We start from the raw sequence: 15,672 nt of genomic DNA on the forward strand, positions 1-15,672 counted from the left end.
GATATTATAACAAGCTTGAAGATTGTATATATAAGACAAAAAACCTAATTCATTATTAAAAAATGTTAAGAGAAAAATTAGTATGAGAAAGAATTAAAGAAACTTTCATAAAAATTATTAATTTTTCAGTCATAACTCCAATTAATATTTATTTTTTCTAATTAAAATAATTAATAAAAAATCTGGACATGAAAAATATGTTCAAATAAAAATAATAAAAGATTAAAAACATCAAAGGAAAAGATATTCAATATTTTAAATTTTACTTTTGATATTCTTTAGATCAATAAATTATCAAATATCTTTTTCAGAAAAAAAAAAAAAAAAAAAAAAATGAAGAAAATGAAGAGTTTTATGGAAGGGATTGGAAAATTTTTTGTAATAAAAGGATTTTATAGAAATTTCCTAACCTTAAAAGGAAAATTTCATCATCAATCTCAAATTACTCCAAAATTTGGTCAATGCATATAAAAATAATAAGAAAACAAAACAAAAATAAAACAAATTTTTAGAATCCTTTTGAGGGAGATGATAATATTGAGAATAATTTTCTCAAAAATTATTTTCCAAATATTACCAACCAATATCTTCATCACAACATATTATAATATTCTTAGAAAATAAACAAATTAAAGGAAATTTAATAGAAAATCAAAAGAAAATTATAAAATATCTTTTTCAAAAAAAAAAAATTATGGAAGGAAAATTTATGTAATAAAAGGATTTTATAGAAATTTTTTAACCTTGAAAGGGAAATTTCATCATCAATCTCAAATTACTTTAAATTTTGGTGAACGCATATAAAAACAATAAGAAAATAAGGTAAAAATAAAAAACAAAAAACGTATTTTAAGAATTAAAAAAAAATGAATAGAACAAGATGAGATATTAACCATAATACCATGTAAAAGAATTAAAAAAAAAATAAAAATATGAGATTTGATCATTTTTATAATTATAAAAATTTTCATTTCTATTTAAATTTTTAAAAACAATTCATTTACATTAATAAATAGAAAATAAAATTAATTTCTCATTGTTAATTCCAACATTCTAAACCAACTTTAACATGATATGGAAACTATTTCATTTTTCCTTTTGTGAGAGATGACAATATTGAGAATAATTTTCTAAAAAATTATTTTTCAAATATCACCGATATATATCCTCATCACAATATACTATAAAATTCCTAGAAAATAAATAGAAAATCTCATCAAAAGAAATTTCTTGTAAGATCAAAAGAAAATTTCATACTGTAAAATATTTATCCTTCATTTTGAGTATGAAAGATATTAAAAAATCATTCATTTATCTTATTTTCATTTGTTTTGGGATTTATGGATTTAACAATAAAACAAAAGATATGGTGGAATGTTAAACCTAATTTTTACTTTCCTGCAACTCAATAAAAAAAACACCATTTACACAATCTACATTACAAATATACCAAATCAATGAATGTAAATCAGTTGTGCTAATAAAGATTTTGGCATTAATAAAAAAAAGAAAAAAAAATGATAGATCTAAGAGATTTTGGGTTACCTGAGAGTCCATGAAGTAGAGAAAAGCAGTTGTGTGTGAACTATGGGTGTGAGAAGAGAGGTGGAAGAAAGTTATGGTTATGAGTTATGGAATGAGATTTTTTTGGATTGTGGGAATGTGGAAACAATGAATTTTTTTTTTATATTCTATCATTATTCTCAAAGAGGGCCCATTTAGTTATAATATTTTAAAAATTTTATTTTATATGGTGTCACTTTTTAAAAACTGACACTAAACTTAAAATTAATATCATCTATCCTAATTAAAAATTTTTATATGATGTGTCACTATAGACCCCCATATGGGGCTCGTTTTTTGTTATTCCAGCAACTCATTCTTACCAGGTGGAGGCCTCTTAATGAGCCACTTGTCGACTCGTAGATGGCTGCTGGGAATCAGAGTAGTGGAATTGAAGAATGAATGGGAGTTGGACACCTGTCAAAGAGAATCAGAGAGGAGCGCATTCTGTTACCTGTAGCAAGCCAGCTGCAGGGAAGAAAAGAAAAAAAGTGCTTTTTGGACGTGTTAGTTGAGGGATAGTTTTGGAGAGGCTAGGAAAAAGACAGGGCAGGTTGCTGGGAGTGAGAGGCTAGAAAAAATAAAGCATGTTTCTGGAGAGATGGGCGACAACATTGTGAGTAGTAGTAGAGAGCTTTAGGATAGAGAAGATTCCTGGAACTAAGGGGAAGGCTGCTAGAGAGGGTTTTTCAGAGAGTTTTTGAGCTAGTTGCAGACTAACAAGGAAGAAAAGGAAATCTGAGAGGACAGTTCCAGGTACGTTCGATGTAGTTTTTTTATCATTTTCCCTCATGACTCTGTTTTCTTTATCTTCTATTTTCTATGGTTATCTCTGATTTTCTGGGCATTGGACGATTGTTCGAGCATGTGATGACATATTACTTTTCTCTTACATTGTTTATCTGGATATGGTTCACTCCTATGATGGAATTTTGTTGATGCTTTCATCTTGATATTTGTTATGACCTGTTTTGCTGCACCACTGGTTGGGGAACCCTTGATTTCAACGTGAAAGGGGATCCCACTATGGCTCTGCTCACCTTATCTATTGGGTTTTAAGTAAGTGTGTCTTGTCTTGCTCTCTCACCTCTATTTTTGGTGCCTCAACCCATATCTCTGCTCTCTAGTTCATATTTCTGGATCTGTTCTGGATGATTGATTGCCTGTTCTGACTTGTGCTTGAGAATGAGAAGGCTGCGCGTTAGCTTACTACCCCAAATCTGTGACCTTAGTGGACAAGACATATGCATTGGTTTATGTTATCCGCTACTCCGGCTGTTGGGTTAGCCATTGATACAGAAAGCTATATTCTCCTTTGGTGGCAGCGAGAGTAAAAGGGGGGGAGCTTAGCTTAAGAAGAACCAGAGAGCATGGTTTTGAAAGAGATTCTAGAGATTTGTTGCTGAAGAGAAGCATTTTCAGATGCAGGAGTACTTGCAATTGAGCGTGCTGATTTTGATGCCATTGAACAGTCTAGCTCTAGTAACTGGTGGTGAGATTGCATCAACCTTTGGCAATCCAGAGTCGGTTAAGCTTGGGCTCTGCAAGCTGATTGAAGAAATTATGATTGGTGAGGATAAATTGATCTATTTTAGGGCGCTGAAATGGGTCAGATTTCGGTGAAAGTGCTGGTAGACAGAGAATCGGACTACAATTACGCCATGCTCGGTAAAGGGAAAACGTTATCAGCGGTTGTGCCTTTCTCGCGGCTCTTTGCTCGCGTCGACCGATCAAAGTGGGTTAATGCGCTTGGTGCTGTTCGTGCAGAGTATTTGCGTGCCTTTGCTACCAAGATAAGAGAAAAAAAATCTGCATTGGCCAACCAGTTCATATCTGGAGCAGTAGAAGAGCTTGAAGAGGAAGAAAGTGCAAATAAGGAACTTATAATTCTGGTGCTAGATTGTGAGATACAGATGCTCCCATGGGATAACATACCAATGCTACGAACACAGGAGGTTTATCGCATGCCTTTAATTGGTAGCATTTCTGCCATACTTGATAGAAGCCACTACCATCAAGAGCAGACTCTAATGAATGTTGCTGCCTGTCCGTTGATTGATCCCTTGGATGTATTTTATTTGTCGAATCCTGGTGGTGATCTCAGCAGCTCACAAGCTGCATTTGAAAAAAATGGTTTAGAGATCAAAACATGGAGTGTAAAGCTAGAATTGCACCCACGGTTGAAGACTCGGCTGGAGCTTTGAAAAGTCACGACCTCTTTATATATATTGGCCATGGAAAGTGGGGCATAGTATATTCCCAGTCATGACATTCAGAAACTAGAGAATCGTGCTGCTACTCTCCTAATGGGATGCAGTAGTGGATCATTGTCTCTAAATGGGAAATACACTCCACAGGGTACTCTTCTTTCCTATCTATCAGCTGGTTCCCCTGTTATAGTTGCCAATCTATGGGGAGTGACAGACAATGATATTGACCGATTTGGTAAGGCCATGCTTAATGCTTGTCTGAGAGAAAAGATCATCTCCTTTTGTGGCTTGTGCCCAGTGCTGTTTGGTTGCTGAATTGAAGTCCATGAGTATAATAACTGGTGGTAAAGGAGATGCTAAGAAGAAAATTGCAATGAAGAACAGGGTCAATGCTACAAGTTTGGGTATAGTCAATATGGATGCAGACCATGACAGCAAGCTGTTTGTCAAACAAAATGACTCAAGAGTCCATTTGTCATCTACTCCAGACCCCCTGCTGCATGGTTTGCATGGCCATCTTTGGGCCATGTGACATTCTTGGTTTTATTCTTATGTGATTTTGAAAATGTCTTCTCAAATCCCATTTTGTAAATATCCTTCTCAAATCATGATTTTCAAATAATTCCAATTTTCCCATCTTTCATCCTTAGAATTTTTAGGATCACCCGAGAGTTCCATTTTTAATAAACTTTGTTGCCATCTTTCCTTCTGGCAAATAATTTCTACATCTCCTTTGTTTTTAAACGTTTTAAAAATAAGCGTGATTTAAATTCTGTAATTCTAAATAATGGAATTTACAAAATTAATTCATTCAAAATAAAAACGGGCTTTGGTGGGGGCCCTACATACGTGAATTTATAATTAACTGATTGATTGATTGATTTAATTGTCATGCATGATTGATGTTATTCTACTCTACGACATGCTCGAAATTAGTTCTTAATTGTGCACTAACCTCATTTTTATAATAGCGTATTGATTGTTCGTGGCCCAGGTACACATCCACTCGCATCCTAGTCATTTTCTTTGCATGTTTTGATTCTCGTATGTGCATAATTCGTTCTAGGTTTTCATTAATTTACTCATCAATTGCCACATCAGCTTCTTTTATTAGTAGAGACCTGACTTTAGGGACTTAGAGTGGTGCTACGGTCTTTACCGTACCTTCCTGATAAGTAACCTGACCCCCGAACCCGATCCGGTTTTTCACAAATCGCCTTTTCCAAAATAAGGAGTCACACTTAGGGTTTTTCTTTCTTATTTTGTTTACCCTTTAAAAATAAAACAAAAATAAGTGGCGACTCCAAGTCATTTTTCAAACAATAAATAAAATCAATTTTTTCAAATCAAAATCGAGCTCGCCATCGAGTGGGAAACGCATGAGCCAAAATGCGGGGTCCATAGTCGCCTTTATGAATTTTAAGTCATATGGTGTCATTATTTTAAAAGTGACACCATAAATAGTGATACCATAAATTATTTTTGTTGTAGTGTTTTTTTAACTTTTTACTGAAAGTAATTTGTTTTCAAAATTTAGGTGATTTGTTTTTCTACTTTTTCATGACTTATTATAGACTTTTTATTAAATAGAAAAAATCAAAATATATAATTTATTTTAAATAAAAATAATAATATATTGATTTTTTTATTTTTTAATACTTAATAAAAATAAAATATTATAAAAATAAATAACTTAATATTTAACATTATTAAGTATTAAATTTTTATTCAGAATTAAGTAAAAAAAAACAAACATCATGTTTCCGTTTTCTTCTTTTATTACATCATCTGTCGTTGCATTCAAATTTCAAGCTTCCCAACGTGTGGCATGAAAGATATCGTGTCACTATCGTGTTCTGATTTTCTACGCTGACATCATGCATGGACCATGTGAAAATGTTTTTAAAGTAGTGGGATCATATGTAAAATTAATTATTTTTTTTTAAATATGAAATTCTGCTTCTTCTTCCAACCATCTGTCTCAGAACATGACCGACAATGGTAGATAGGGTTCACCTTTGCCTAGGTGGGATTCGGACTTCTGGCTTCAGTTCCTTCACATTAAAGATGTGTTAGAAGGTGGTGCCGCCTCACCTACCACGGATTTTAATGAATTCACTAAAAAAACGTTTTATCGAACAGGGCAACTTCGAAGGGTGAAGGGATGTTTTTAAAAATTATAATATTAAGATTAAAAACTTATATCCAAAATATTTTATTTAAGTATTTTTAATTTATAGAAAAAATATCATTCCATTTTAACATTTTAATCATCAAACAAATCCTTTTAAACTTACATGTACCATTTTTATCGAGCCAACAATAAATCTTTAATGAATCATAACTCGTTATATAAAAGATTAAACCATAGATTAATAGGAATAAAATTATCAACAATTACAAATAAGAGTCAATATTCTAACACATAATATTTAAACTCTATAATAAATTTCTTTAATTATCAAATTGAATAAAATTAAACAAATTCAATTATTAGGTGATGGATGGTAAATTTCTTTTATTAGTTCTAAAAAAAATTGAGATTTTTCAGCTATTTTTTTATTGGTTTTTTGCGTTAAGATTAAACAATTGAAAAAAATACTTTAAGAACATTTATATTCTACATAAATTTACAGTATCTTATGGAGAATAAATTAAGAAAATTAATTTAAAATTCATATTTGAGTTTTTAAATTAAATTTTATTCTTAAAAATAATTGAAAATTATTTTTCAAACTTATTATAAAAAATGGTTATTTTTTCAACCACACGAGTCGTTTCAATTCCCTCAATGTGTGACACCATATTTATTGCCGTCCAAAGGACTAGTCCTATCTTTGATGAGAAGTTATCACATTTTTATTGCAAGTAATAGTAAGAGATTAATTAAAATATTTTTCTTTTCGTAGAGAGACAATGGTCTTTTCATAAAAAGTTTCCTCCCTAAAATCAACGCCACTTGGAAGAAAATAATAATAATAATCTGGGAGAATGTACCTGCACATTTGTTAAATGTGTCCAAAAAAGTGGTGGGGTTTTTTTTAATGGGGCTTAGGATTAGGATTTGGAGGGATCCAAACCACATGGTTCTGCGCCTTCACATTTACCATGTGTCACAAAATGGAGCCATTTTTTATTGGGTTATCACAAATTTTATCGTCTTAAGATCACTGAACAAAACTCGAATAGGAACAATATGAACGGTGGAGATCAGATTTTGAGCTCAGGAACTGGTGTTACTGTTCGTGAATAGTAACAACATTTTTTTTTTGTATACTTTCTCCAATTTTTCTTTGTTTCTTTTACCAAGAGAGATTGTATAATCCAATGTTATATGTATTTTTGATGTATTTGACAGCCTTTAGAGATTATTCTAGAGATGACATGTGTAACCCATTATCATTGATAGTGGAAGTTTGAACTGGATTAGGTCTCGTGGTTTTTCCCTTCGCATTTGAGGGTTTTCCACGTAAAAATTATGGTATTTGATTTATTTTTTTGTTACATGAATTTATTTATTTATTGCTGCTAGTTGTTATTATCTATTTAATTTTGCACAAAGAAATGATAGAAAAATTCTGGTGTTTGTTGAAATATTGTGAATTCACCCTAACATTTATCATGCGAATGAAAGTTTTAATGCAAATAGTGTTAGCTCAAAAACATAAAGATAAATAATTTACATAAGAATACACTCGGTATTATCATGGTTTGACTAACCATATCTACATCCATAAATGAAAAAATAATAATAATTTCAGTATACCATAGACAATATTATAGAAGATAGAAACTAAATACAATAATTGAGTTCTCAAAATATGTCATGTTTCCTCACTTCTTATATCTATATTTTGAACCACAACTCCTCTAACTCCACCAAGCATCTCTAACCACCACATATAGCCTTTAAAACCTTATCTCTATTTAATTACTTTTCCCCTCATCATCTATAACATACAGAAAGACATTCCTAATATTCTTCTTCTTATTTTATAAAGAAAACTAATATTATAATAACATATCAACTTATAAAATATTTTTTATAATAGTTTTTATAAAAAATGAAGATATACTAATTAGGAATTTGAAATACTTTACAACATTATATAACAAGTTTACTTAATCTTATCAAAATGATCTATTTATCGCCTAACTTATATATGATATGTTTAACATGTTTATTTAACCATGTGAAATTGATATGTGTATGATTTGACTCGTTTAACCTATATAAATTTATTAACTTATATTTTTATAATTTTAAAAAATAAAAATATATTATCAATTATAAATGTTATTTAATTAAAAATTAAATAAATAGATGAATAAAATTTTACATGTTTCATTATAGATACTAAAAGTATTCTATAATTAAATAGAACTTGAAATTTAAAGCAACTAAATAATACATTTATAAATTTTAAATTAATTAAATGGTTCATAAGAAGTTTAATTAACAGATTGAGGTAGTATTTGTTTTTTTTACTTTTTAGTGAAAGTAATTTGTTTTTAGAATTTAGGTGGTTTGTTTTTTTACTTTTTCATGACTTATTATAGATTTTTTATTAAATAGAAAATGTCCAAATATATAATTTATTTTAAATAAAAAAATAATATATTAATTTTTTTATTTTTTAATATTTAATAAAAATAAATAATTTAATATTTAATACTATTAAGTATTAAATTTTTATTTAAAATTAAGTAAAAAAAACAAACATCGAGTGTTTCCGTTTTCTTCTTTTATTACATCATCTACGTTGCATTCAAATTTCAAACTTCCCAACGTGTGGCATGAAAGATATCGTGTCACTATCGTGTTCTGATTTTCTACGCTGACATCATGCATGGACCATGTGAAAATGTTTTTGAAGTAGTGGGATCATATGTAAAATTAATTATTTTTTTAAAATATGAAATTCTGCTTCTTCTTCCAACCATCTGTCTCGGAACATGACCGACAATGGTAGATAGGATCATAGGATTCACCTTTGCCTAGGTGGGATTCGGACTTCTGGCTTCAGTTCCTTCACATTAAAGATGTGCCAGAAGGTGGTGCCGCCTCACCTACCACGGATTTTAATGAATTCACTGAAAAAACGTTTTATCGAACAGGGCAACTTCGAAGGGTGAAGGGATGTTTTTAAAAATTATAATATTAAGATTAAAAACTTATATCCAAAATATTTTATTTAAGCATTTTTAATTTATAAAAAAAATATCATTCCATTTTAACATTTTAATCATCAAACAAATCACTTGCATGTACAAATCCTTTTAGACTTACATGTACCATTTTTATCGAGCCAACAATAAATCTTTAATGAATGATAACTCGTTATATAAAAGATTTAACTATAGATTAATAAGAATAAAATTATCAACAATTACAAATAAGAGTCAATATCCTAACACATAATATTTAAACTCTATAATAAATTTCTTTAATTATCAAATTGAATAAAATTAAACAAATTCAATTATTAGGTGATGGATGGTAAATTTCTTTTATTAGTTCTAAAAAAAAATTGAGATTTTTCAGCTATTTTTTTATTGGTTTTTTGCGTTAAGATTAAACAATTGAAAAAAATACTTTAAGAACATTTATATTCTACATAAATTTACAGTATCTTATGGAGAATAAATTAAGAAAATTATTTTAATTCATATTTGAGTTTTTAAATTAAATTTTATTCTTAAAAATAATTGAAAATTATTTTTCAAACTTATTATAAAAAATTGTTATTTTTTCAACCACACAAGTCGTTTCAATTCCCTCAATGTGTGACACCATATTTATTGCCGTCCAAAGGACTAGTCCTATCTTTGATGAGAAGTTATCACATTTTTATTGCAAGTAATAGTAAGAGATTATTAAAATATTTTTCTTTTCGTAGAGAGACAATGGTCTTTTCATAAAAAGTAATTTCCTCCCTAAAATCAACGCCACTTGGAAGAAAATAATAATAATAATCTGGGAGAATGTACCTGCACATTTGTTAAATGTGTCCAAAAAAGTGGTGGGGTTTTTTTTAATGGGGCTTAGGATTAGGATTTGGAGGGATCCAAACCACATGGTTCTGCGCCTTCACATTTACCATGTGTCACAAAATGGAGCCATTTTTTATTGGGTTATCACAAATTTTATCGTCTTAAGACCACTGAGAAGAGATTACATTATCAAATTGATTAAGGCTGAAGAGATTCAATTGTTTGGATATGGGTCGACCGTATTTCCCTAAATATTATACCAATTTATATCCTACCAGACCATGCCACCCCTGTCTGTTGGACCAAAATCTAACATGATTTTGACTGTACAAGAGGAGTAATCCTACCATTGATGGGAAGTATGAAAGGCATGTATAGTGGAAGTCCATTTGCCTATAAAGAGAGAGCAAATCCTAGTACTGAAGATCAGCAAGAGACAAATGATGATGGGTAGCAGCTGCAACTCAACCATGTCTTCTTCATTTCCAAATTCATTCCTCTTCCTGCTCTCTCATAATTCTGAAACCTTGAAGCTCGCTTCACTTCATCTTCATTTACCATTCATCCTCTTGCTCCTTTTCCTTATCTTTTTCGCTTTTCTCATCCTCTACAAACTCGAACCCAAAACCCTAATCACCAAGCAAATGCCACTGCTCCCTCCTGGTCCAACTCCATGGCCATTAGTTGGGAACCTGCCTGAATTATTCACAAAAAAGCCGGTATTCCGGTGGATACTTGGACTTTTGGAGGAACTCAACACTGAGATCGCATGCATCAAACTGGGCAATGTCCATGTCATTCCCGTGATTTCGCCTGAGATTGCCAGGGAGTTTTTGAAGGAACATGATGCAGTGTTTGCATCCAGACCTATTACAATGACGTCCGATCACTTGAGCAGAGGATTCCTGACCACAGTCCTTTCGCCATGGGGAGAGCAGTGGAAGAAGATGAGAAGGATCATCACTTCTGAGGTGCTTAAGCCAGCAAGACATATGTGGCTCCTCCAGAAGAGAACTGAAGAAGCCGACAATCTTGTCCGCTTCATTTATAACCAGTGTATGTTCTCTAGTATTGCTAGCCATAATTTTAAGGAATCATCGGTTGTGAATGTGAGAAATGCAGTCAGACAATACACAGGAAATGTGGTTAGGAAGATGATGTTCAGCAGAAGGTACTTTGGGGAAGGAAGGAAAGATGGAGGGCCTGGACTTGAAGAAGAAGAACACGTAAACTCCCTCTTTACCACGCTTGCTTACCTATATGTATTCTCTCCATCTGATTACCTTCCATGCCTGAGAGTCTTCGACTTAGATGGCCACGAGAAGATGGTAAAAGAGGCTTTGAGCATCATCAACAAGCATCATGATCCGATAGTGGATGAGAGAATAATACAATGGAGGAATGGGGAGAAGAAGGAGGTTGAGGACATACTCGATGTTTTCCTTACAATCAGCGACACGAAGGGAAAACCATTGCTATCAGTAGAAGAGATCAAAGCCCAACTCATAGTGAGAATTTAGCTCTAATATGTTATCCTAATTTCGTATATATATTCTGAAGTTCTTCTCTTTGGGGTTCAATATATATTAACTATATACAATCTGGCAGGAACTGATGATTGAAATAGTGGATAATCCAGCGCATGCAGCTGAGTGGGCAATGGCAGAAATGATCAATCAACCCGAGATTATGCAGAAGGCCGTGGAAGAAATCGATAGAGTGGTTGGAAAGGATAGACTTGTTCAAGAATCCGATATCGCGCAGCTCAAATATGTTAAAGCCTGTGCTAGGGAAGCTCTGCGGCTTCACCCCATAGCACCATTCAACGTGCCCCATGTGTCCATGGCGGACGCTGTTGTGGCCGGCTACTTCATCCCCAAAGGCAGCCATGTCCTGCTGAGCCGGGTAGGGCTTGGACGGAACCCTAGAGTGTGGGAAGAGCCATTAAAGTTTAAACCAGAGCGGCATATGAATGATGAAGTGGTGGATTTAGCTGAGCCTGAGCTTCGGTTCATTTCATTTAGTACTGGGAGACGCGGGTGCCCTGGAACTGCCTTAGGGACAGCCTTGACAGTTACACTCTTGGCGAGACTCCTTCAATGTTTTTCGTGGAGTGTGCCACCGAACCAGGACCAAATTGACCTCACAGAATCAATGAACGACCTCTTTCTAGCCAAGCCTCTCCATGCTCATGCAAAACCACGCTTGCATGCTTCCATGTATGGGAATTGATTAAAACTTTATACATTTCAGAGCTCGATGAGTAGAGCCTATAAATAAGGATTTAGGACTTAATTATGAGAAATGAATAAATAAGCTATTCTCTCATCCTATTTTCTTTTCTTATTCTCTTATAATTTTTATATTTATTTTACAAAATGATATCAACACAATGCTTTGGGTAGACAAAGATATATGAAAAATGGTACGTCATTTTATTGATATTTTAATTTTATAACAATCAGAAGCTATATAAAGAATTTTATATAACTAGAAGCTATGGAGGCTATTTCTAAAAAAAAAAAAAATAATGAATAAATGTAATATAATAATATATTTTATATCAAGACATGTATATTATATAAAATTTTAATTATATTTTTTAGACCATTTTTTACATTAATAAAAACTCAAAACCAAGTAAGATTTTATAAATTTTATTTTCTGAAAATAATTACTAAAAAATAACATAAAATAATTTTTAGAAAAAAAAAACTAGAAAATGTTTTTCACACCAAACATAATATGAAAATTTAAAAATAAAAGATAAAAAATTATTATAAAAAATATTTGTATTTTAATTGATTTGTAATGGGTTTTTTTTTTTTTTTGGTTGCTTTGGTTGTAGCGTATATGTCATGCATGTACACAAACAATGTCCAACTTTACATTATGCATTAATATGCTAATATTCTTGAAGCAGTGGTCACTGTTACGATATGAAAAACCTAACAGTAGAGAGAGGATGGAGAAAGAAGGTAGGAGACTTTATTTTCATGTAAAAACTTAACATAAGTGTAACATTAAGTTTTAAGATCCTTTCACGATGAGTTGGAGGGTGTTTGGTAAAACTTAATACTTATTATTTAATTAACTTTAATTATATTTAAGTTATTAATTTAAAATTTAAAATTTATTACTTAATTTTTATTTTTTATATTAAAGTTGTTTAATAAAATTAACTTAAAATTTATTCATCACTGTAGTAAATAGTCTTATCAATACACAAATGTATAACTCCCCAAGAATTTCAATTGCGTTTATATTCATCACTATAGGAATACTGACCTCAAAGAATCTACGAACGATCTCTTTCTAGCCAAGCCTCTCCATGCTCATGCAAAACCATGCTTGCATGCTTTTCAGACGCTTGGTGAGCAAAACATAGATATTTCTCTGAATGCTCAAGCACCTATCGACCAGTTTTCTGTATTGTTATTTTCTAGCTTTAATTTGCTTTACCATTCACAATATTTTTAAATGGGATATTCCTAGTTAATTAAGATGTAACTGCAAGCTTTAGTAACATTGTTCTAGAGTATACTATACACCCTAGGCCATATCCGTGTAACTTAATTTTTAAGAAAATTAATTATCTTATATAATATCTAGGCCTTAATTGAAGGAGAGATCCTAAGAGATCCTAAAACCGAAACCTCATTTTCCAATATTAACACTATGTTTGGTTTCCAAAAATATTAAGAAAAGAAAAAAAAATGTTAAAGAAATTGATTTTTTCATGTTTTGTTTCAACATGAAAAATAAGAAAGAAGATCAAATATAATTAAAATTATATAGAAATTTATATATTTTTAAATTATTTAACTTTTATGAAGATGAAAAATAAGTGAAATATGTTTGAAGTAGTATATAAAATAATTTATTGATTTTAAATTTTTTTTTTTATTTTCCTTCACTTTTTCTTTCATTTTACATTTTTTTTTCTTTTTTTTCCTCATACTTTTCATCATATTTTTCAAAAACCAAATATAGCCTAAATAAACTCTTAGCTAAGTCTAATATTTGATTTTTTTTTTCTACCATCTTCTTATTATAAATGTGTGTATAGTGTAATATTTGAAATGAAATCATCTTTTGGTACGTGAATAATTATCAAGTAAAATTATCTTTTCAAAATAAGATTTTAGTATAATACAAATTATAAATTTATTAAAATCATTTTTTTCAAAAGACGATTTAAAAAAATATAAAATTCTATATCTTTTAAATAAGTTCATAATTGCCTCTATTTTTAGATATTTTTAAATACATGTAATTGTGAAATAGGTTTTCTATCCATTTTTAAAGTAAAACTTCCCTAAAGATCATATTTAATATTTAGGTATTTTAGGATTGACATTATTAGGAAAAAAAAAATGTTTAAGAGCTAAAATGAAACAAAAAGTATAAGAGGGATTATTAAAAATAAAAACCAGAATTTATTTTAATTATAAATAAAATTAAAAATCTTTAATATATATTAAATATATAATATCATTTTTTACAATTTTTTAATATTTATTATGTGGCAAGATTTGCGCGTGTTAAAAATCATTAACTTGCATTAAATGTGAAATGTGGCGAAAAGGGAAGTGGTCAAACACGGTGGCGAGGGAATGCCACGGTGGAGAGAAGTGCATACTTCACACGTGTTTCCACGTTCCACAATGGCGTCGCCACGTGGGGTCTCGTGCTAACGCGCTTCTCATGTTTTGCAATTTCTTTTACCATCGTGCCTTCCCCGAGGCTTCACGAATTCAATTTATTTGACGACGTGGCATAATTTTAGAGGTGGATGTTCCGAGATTGGAATCTTGATCGAAATTCAAGGCATCCTGCGCTACCGAATTATTACTGGAGTAGACATGGCACCACTCCCAAAGCAATATCTCATCGGACGGTCAAGATGTTCTGAAAACGTTTGATTTGATTTTGTCGTCGTCTCCCTCCTCCTCTTAATAGGTTGAACTGAAAACAGGAAAATTATCATAAAACATTTTCTGAAAACAAAAGCAAAAATTTTTGCTTGAGGATTGGAGGGTTGCGAAATTCTCCGGTTGGCCAACTCCATCGATGGCGGCTCTGGGCGTTCGCTTCGGAGGGAATAACGCGCTGCGGTCGGGAGAAGATCTGTCGCAGAATCACCGCCGGTTGCCTCTCCCTCGCAATGCTCGTCCGATGACGATCTCCAGCCACGTCGACTCCGGTGCCGTAAAGATCTCGTCGACTCTGGCCAAATCGAAATCCAAATCGCGGTTGTGTTTGGAGGAGTTCGGAGGAGGGAAGATCGAATCCCGAACGCGGGAGAAGATGGACGAGTGGATGAGAGAGTCGGTCTCGGAGATCGTGAAGAATCTGAGGGAAGCGCCGCTGCTGGTGGAAGTTTATTCGGACAGGAATGGCGGTGGAACAAAGCTGAAGACGGAGAAGGCGGTGGCGGAGGATTGGCCACACATCGAAGCGAATTGGAAGATCGGCGAGGCGCAATCGCCCGAAGGCATCATGCTGGTGGAAGAGCTCAACAATGAGGCTGAAGATGATGATAACGAGAATGATGATGATGAGGAAAACACAAAACTGTGGGGGGTGGTGATTCAGGGAAAGGAGGCGAATTGTGGACCTTGCTGTTATCTTCTCAAGACTAGCAGAGTTAGCAGCAATTTGGGATTTTTCTGCACTCATTTCTGTTTGATAAAGGTAAAGAGCTTCAGGGAAACAGCTGAATCCCAGTTCAAAAATTCCTGGTTAGTGCATTGAAGAAAATTTTCAATTCATTTGTTCAGAAAAAATAAACAAACCAACCCACCCTATGATTCGTGGTTCATCATGTACAGTTTCATTGTTGAATGTTCATATGAACAGATTATTATTTTGTTCTTCTGCAAATATCAATCAAATAACAAAG

The 15,672-nt window shown here is 32.0% G+C and overlaps 2 protein-coding genes across 2 annotated transcripts; both read left to right on the top strand.

The window, feature by feature from the left end:
* The first annotated feature begins 10,168 nt into the window (after positions 1–10,168).
* LOC117928002 (tryptophan N-monooxygenase CYP79A68-like) lies at positions 10,169–12,052 on the top strand. Its single transcript, XM_034847742.1, has 2 exons — positions 10,169–11,275; positions 11,376–12,052. Exons 1-2 carry the CDS (start codon positions 10,208–10,210, stop codon positions 11,997–11,999), a joined length of 1,692 nt encoding a protein of 563 aa, XP_034703633.1. The 5' UTR covers positions 10,169–10,207; the 3' UTR covers positions 12,000–12,052.
* Positions 12,053–14,677: 2,625 nt separating this feature from the next.
* On the top strand, positions 14,678–15,645 carry LOC117927726. Its single transcript, XM_034847385.1, has one exon. The coding sequence runs from the start codon at positions 14,841–14,843 to the stop codon at positions 15,522–15,524; it is 684 nt and encodes a 227-aa protein (XP_034703276.1). The 5' UTR covers positions 14,678–14,840; the 3' UTR covers positions 15,525–15,645.
* The last annotated feature ends 27 nt before the right edge of the window (positions 15,646–15,672 follow it).

Source organism: Vitis riparia, chromosome 13, assembly GCF_004353265.1.
Source record: "Vitis riparia cultivar Riparia Gloire de Montpellier isolate 1030 chromosome 13, EGFV_Vit.rip_1.0, whole genome shotgun sequence".
Taxonomy (NCBI): Eukaryota; Viridiplantae; Streptophyta; class Magnoliopsida; order Vitales; family Vitaceae; genus Vitis; species Vitis riparia.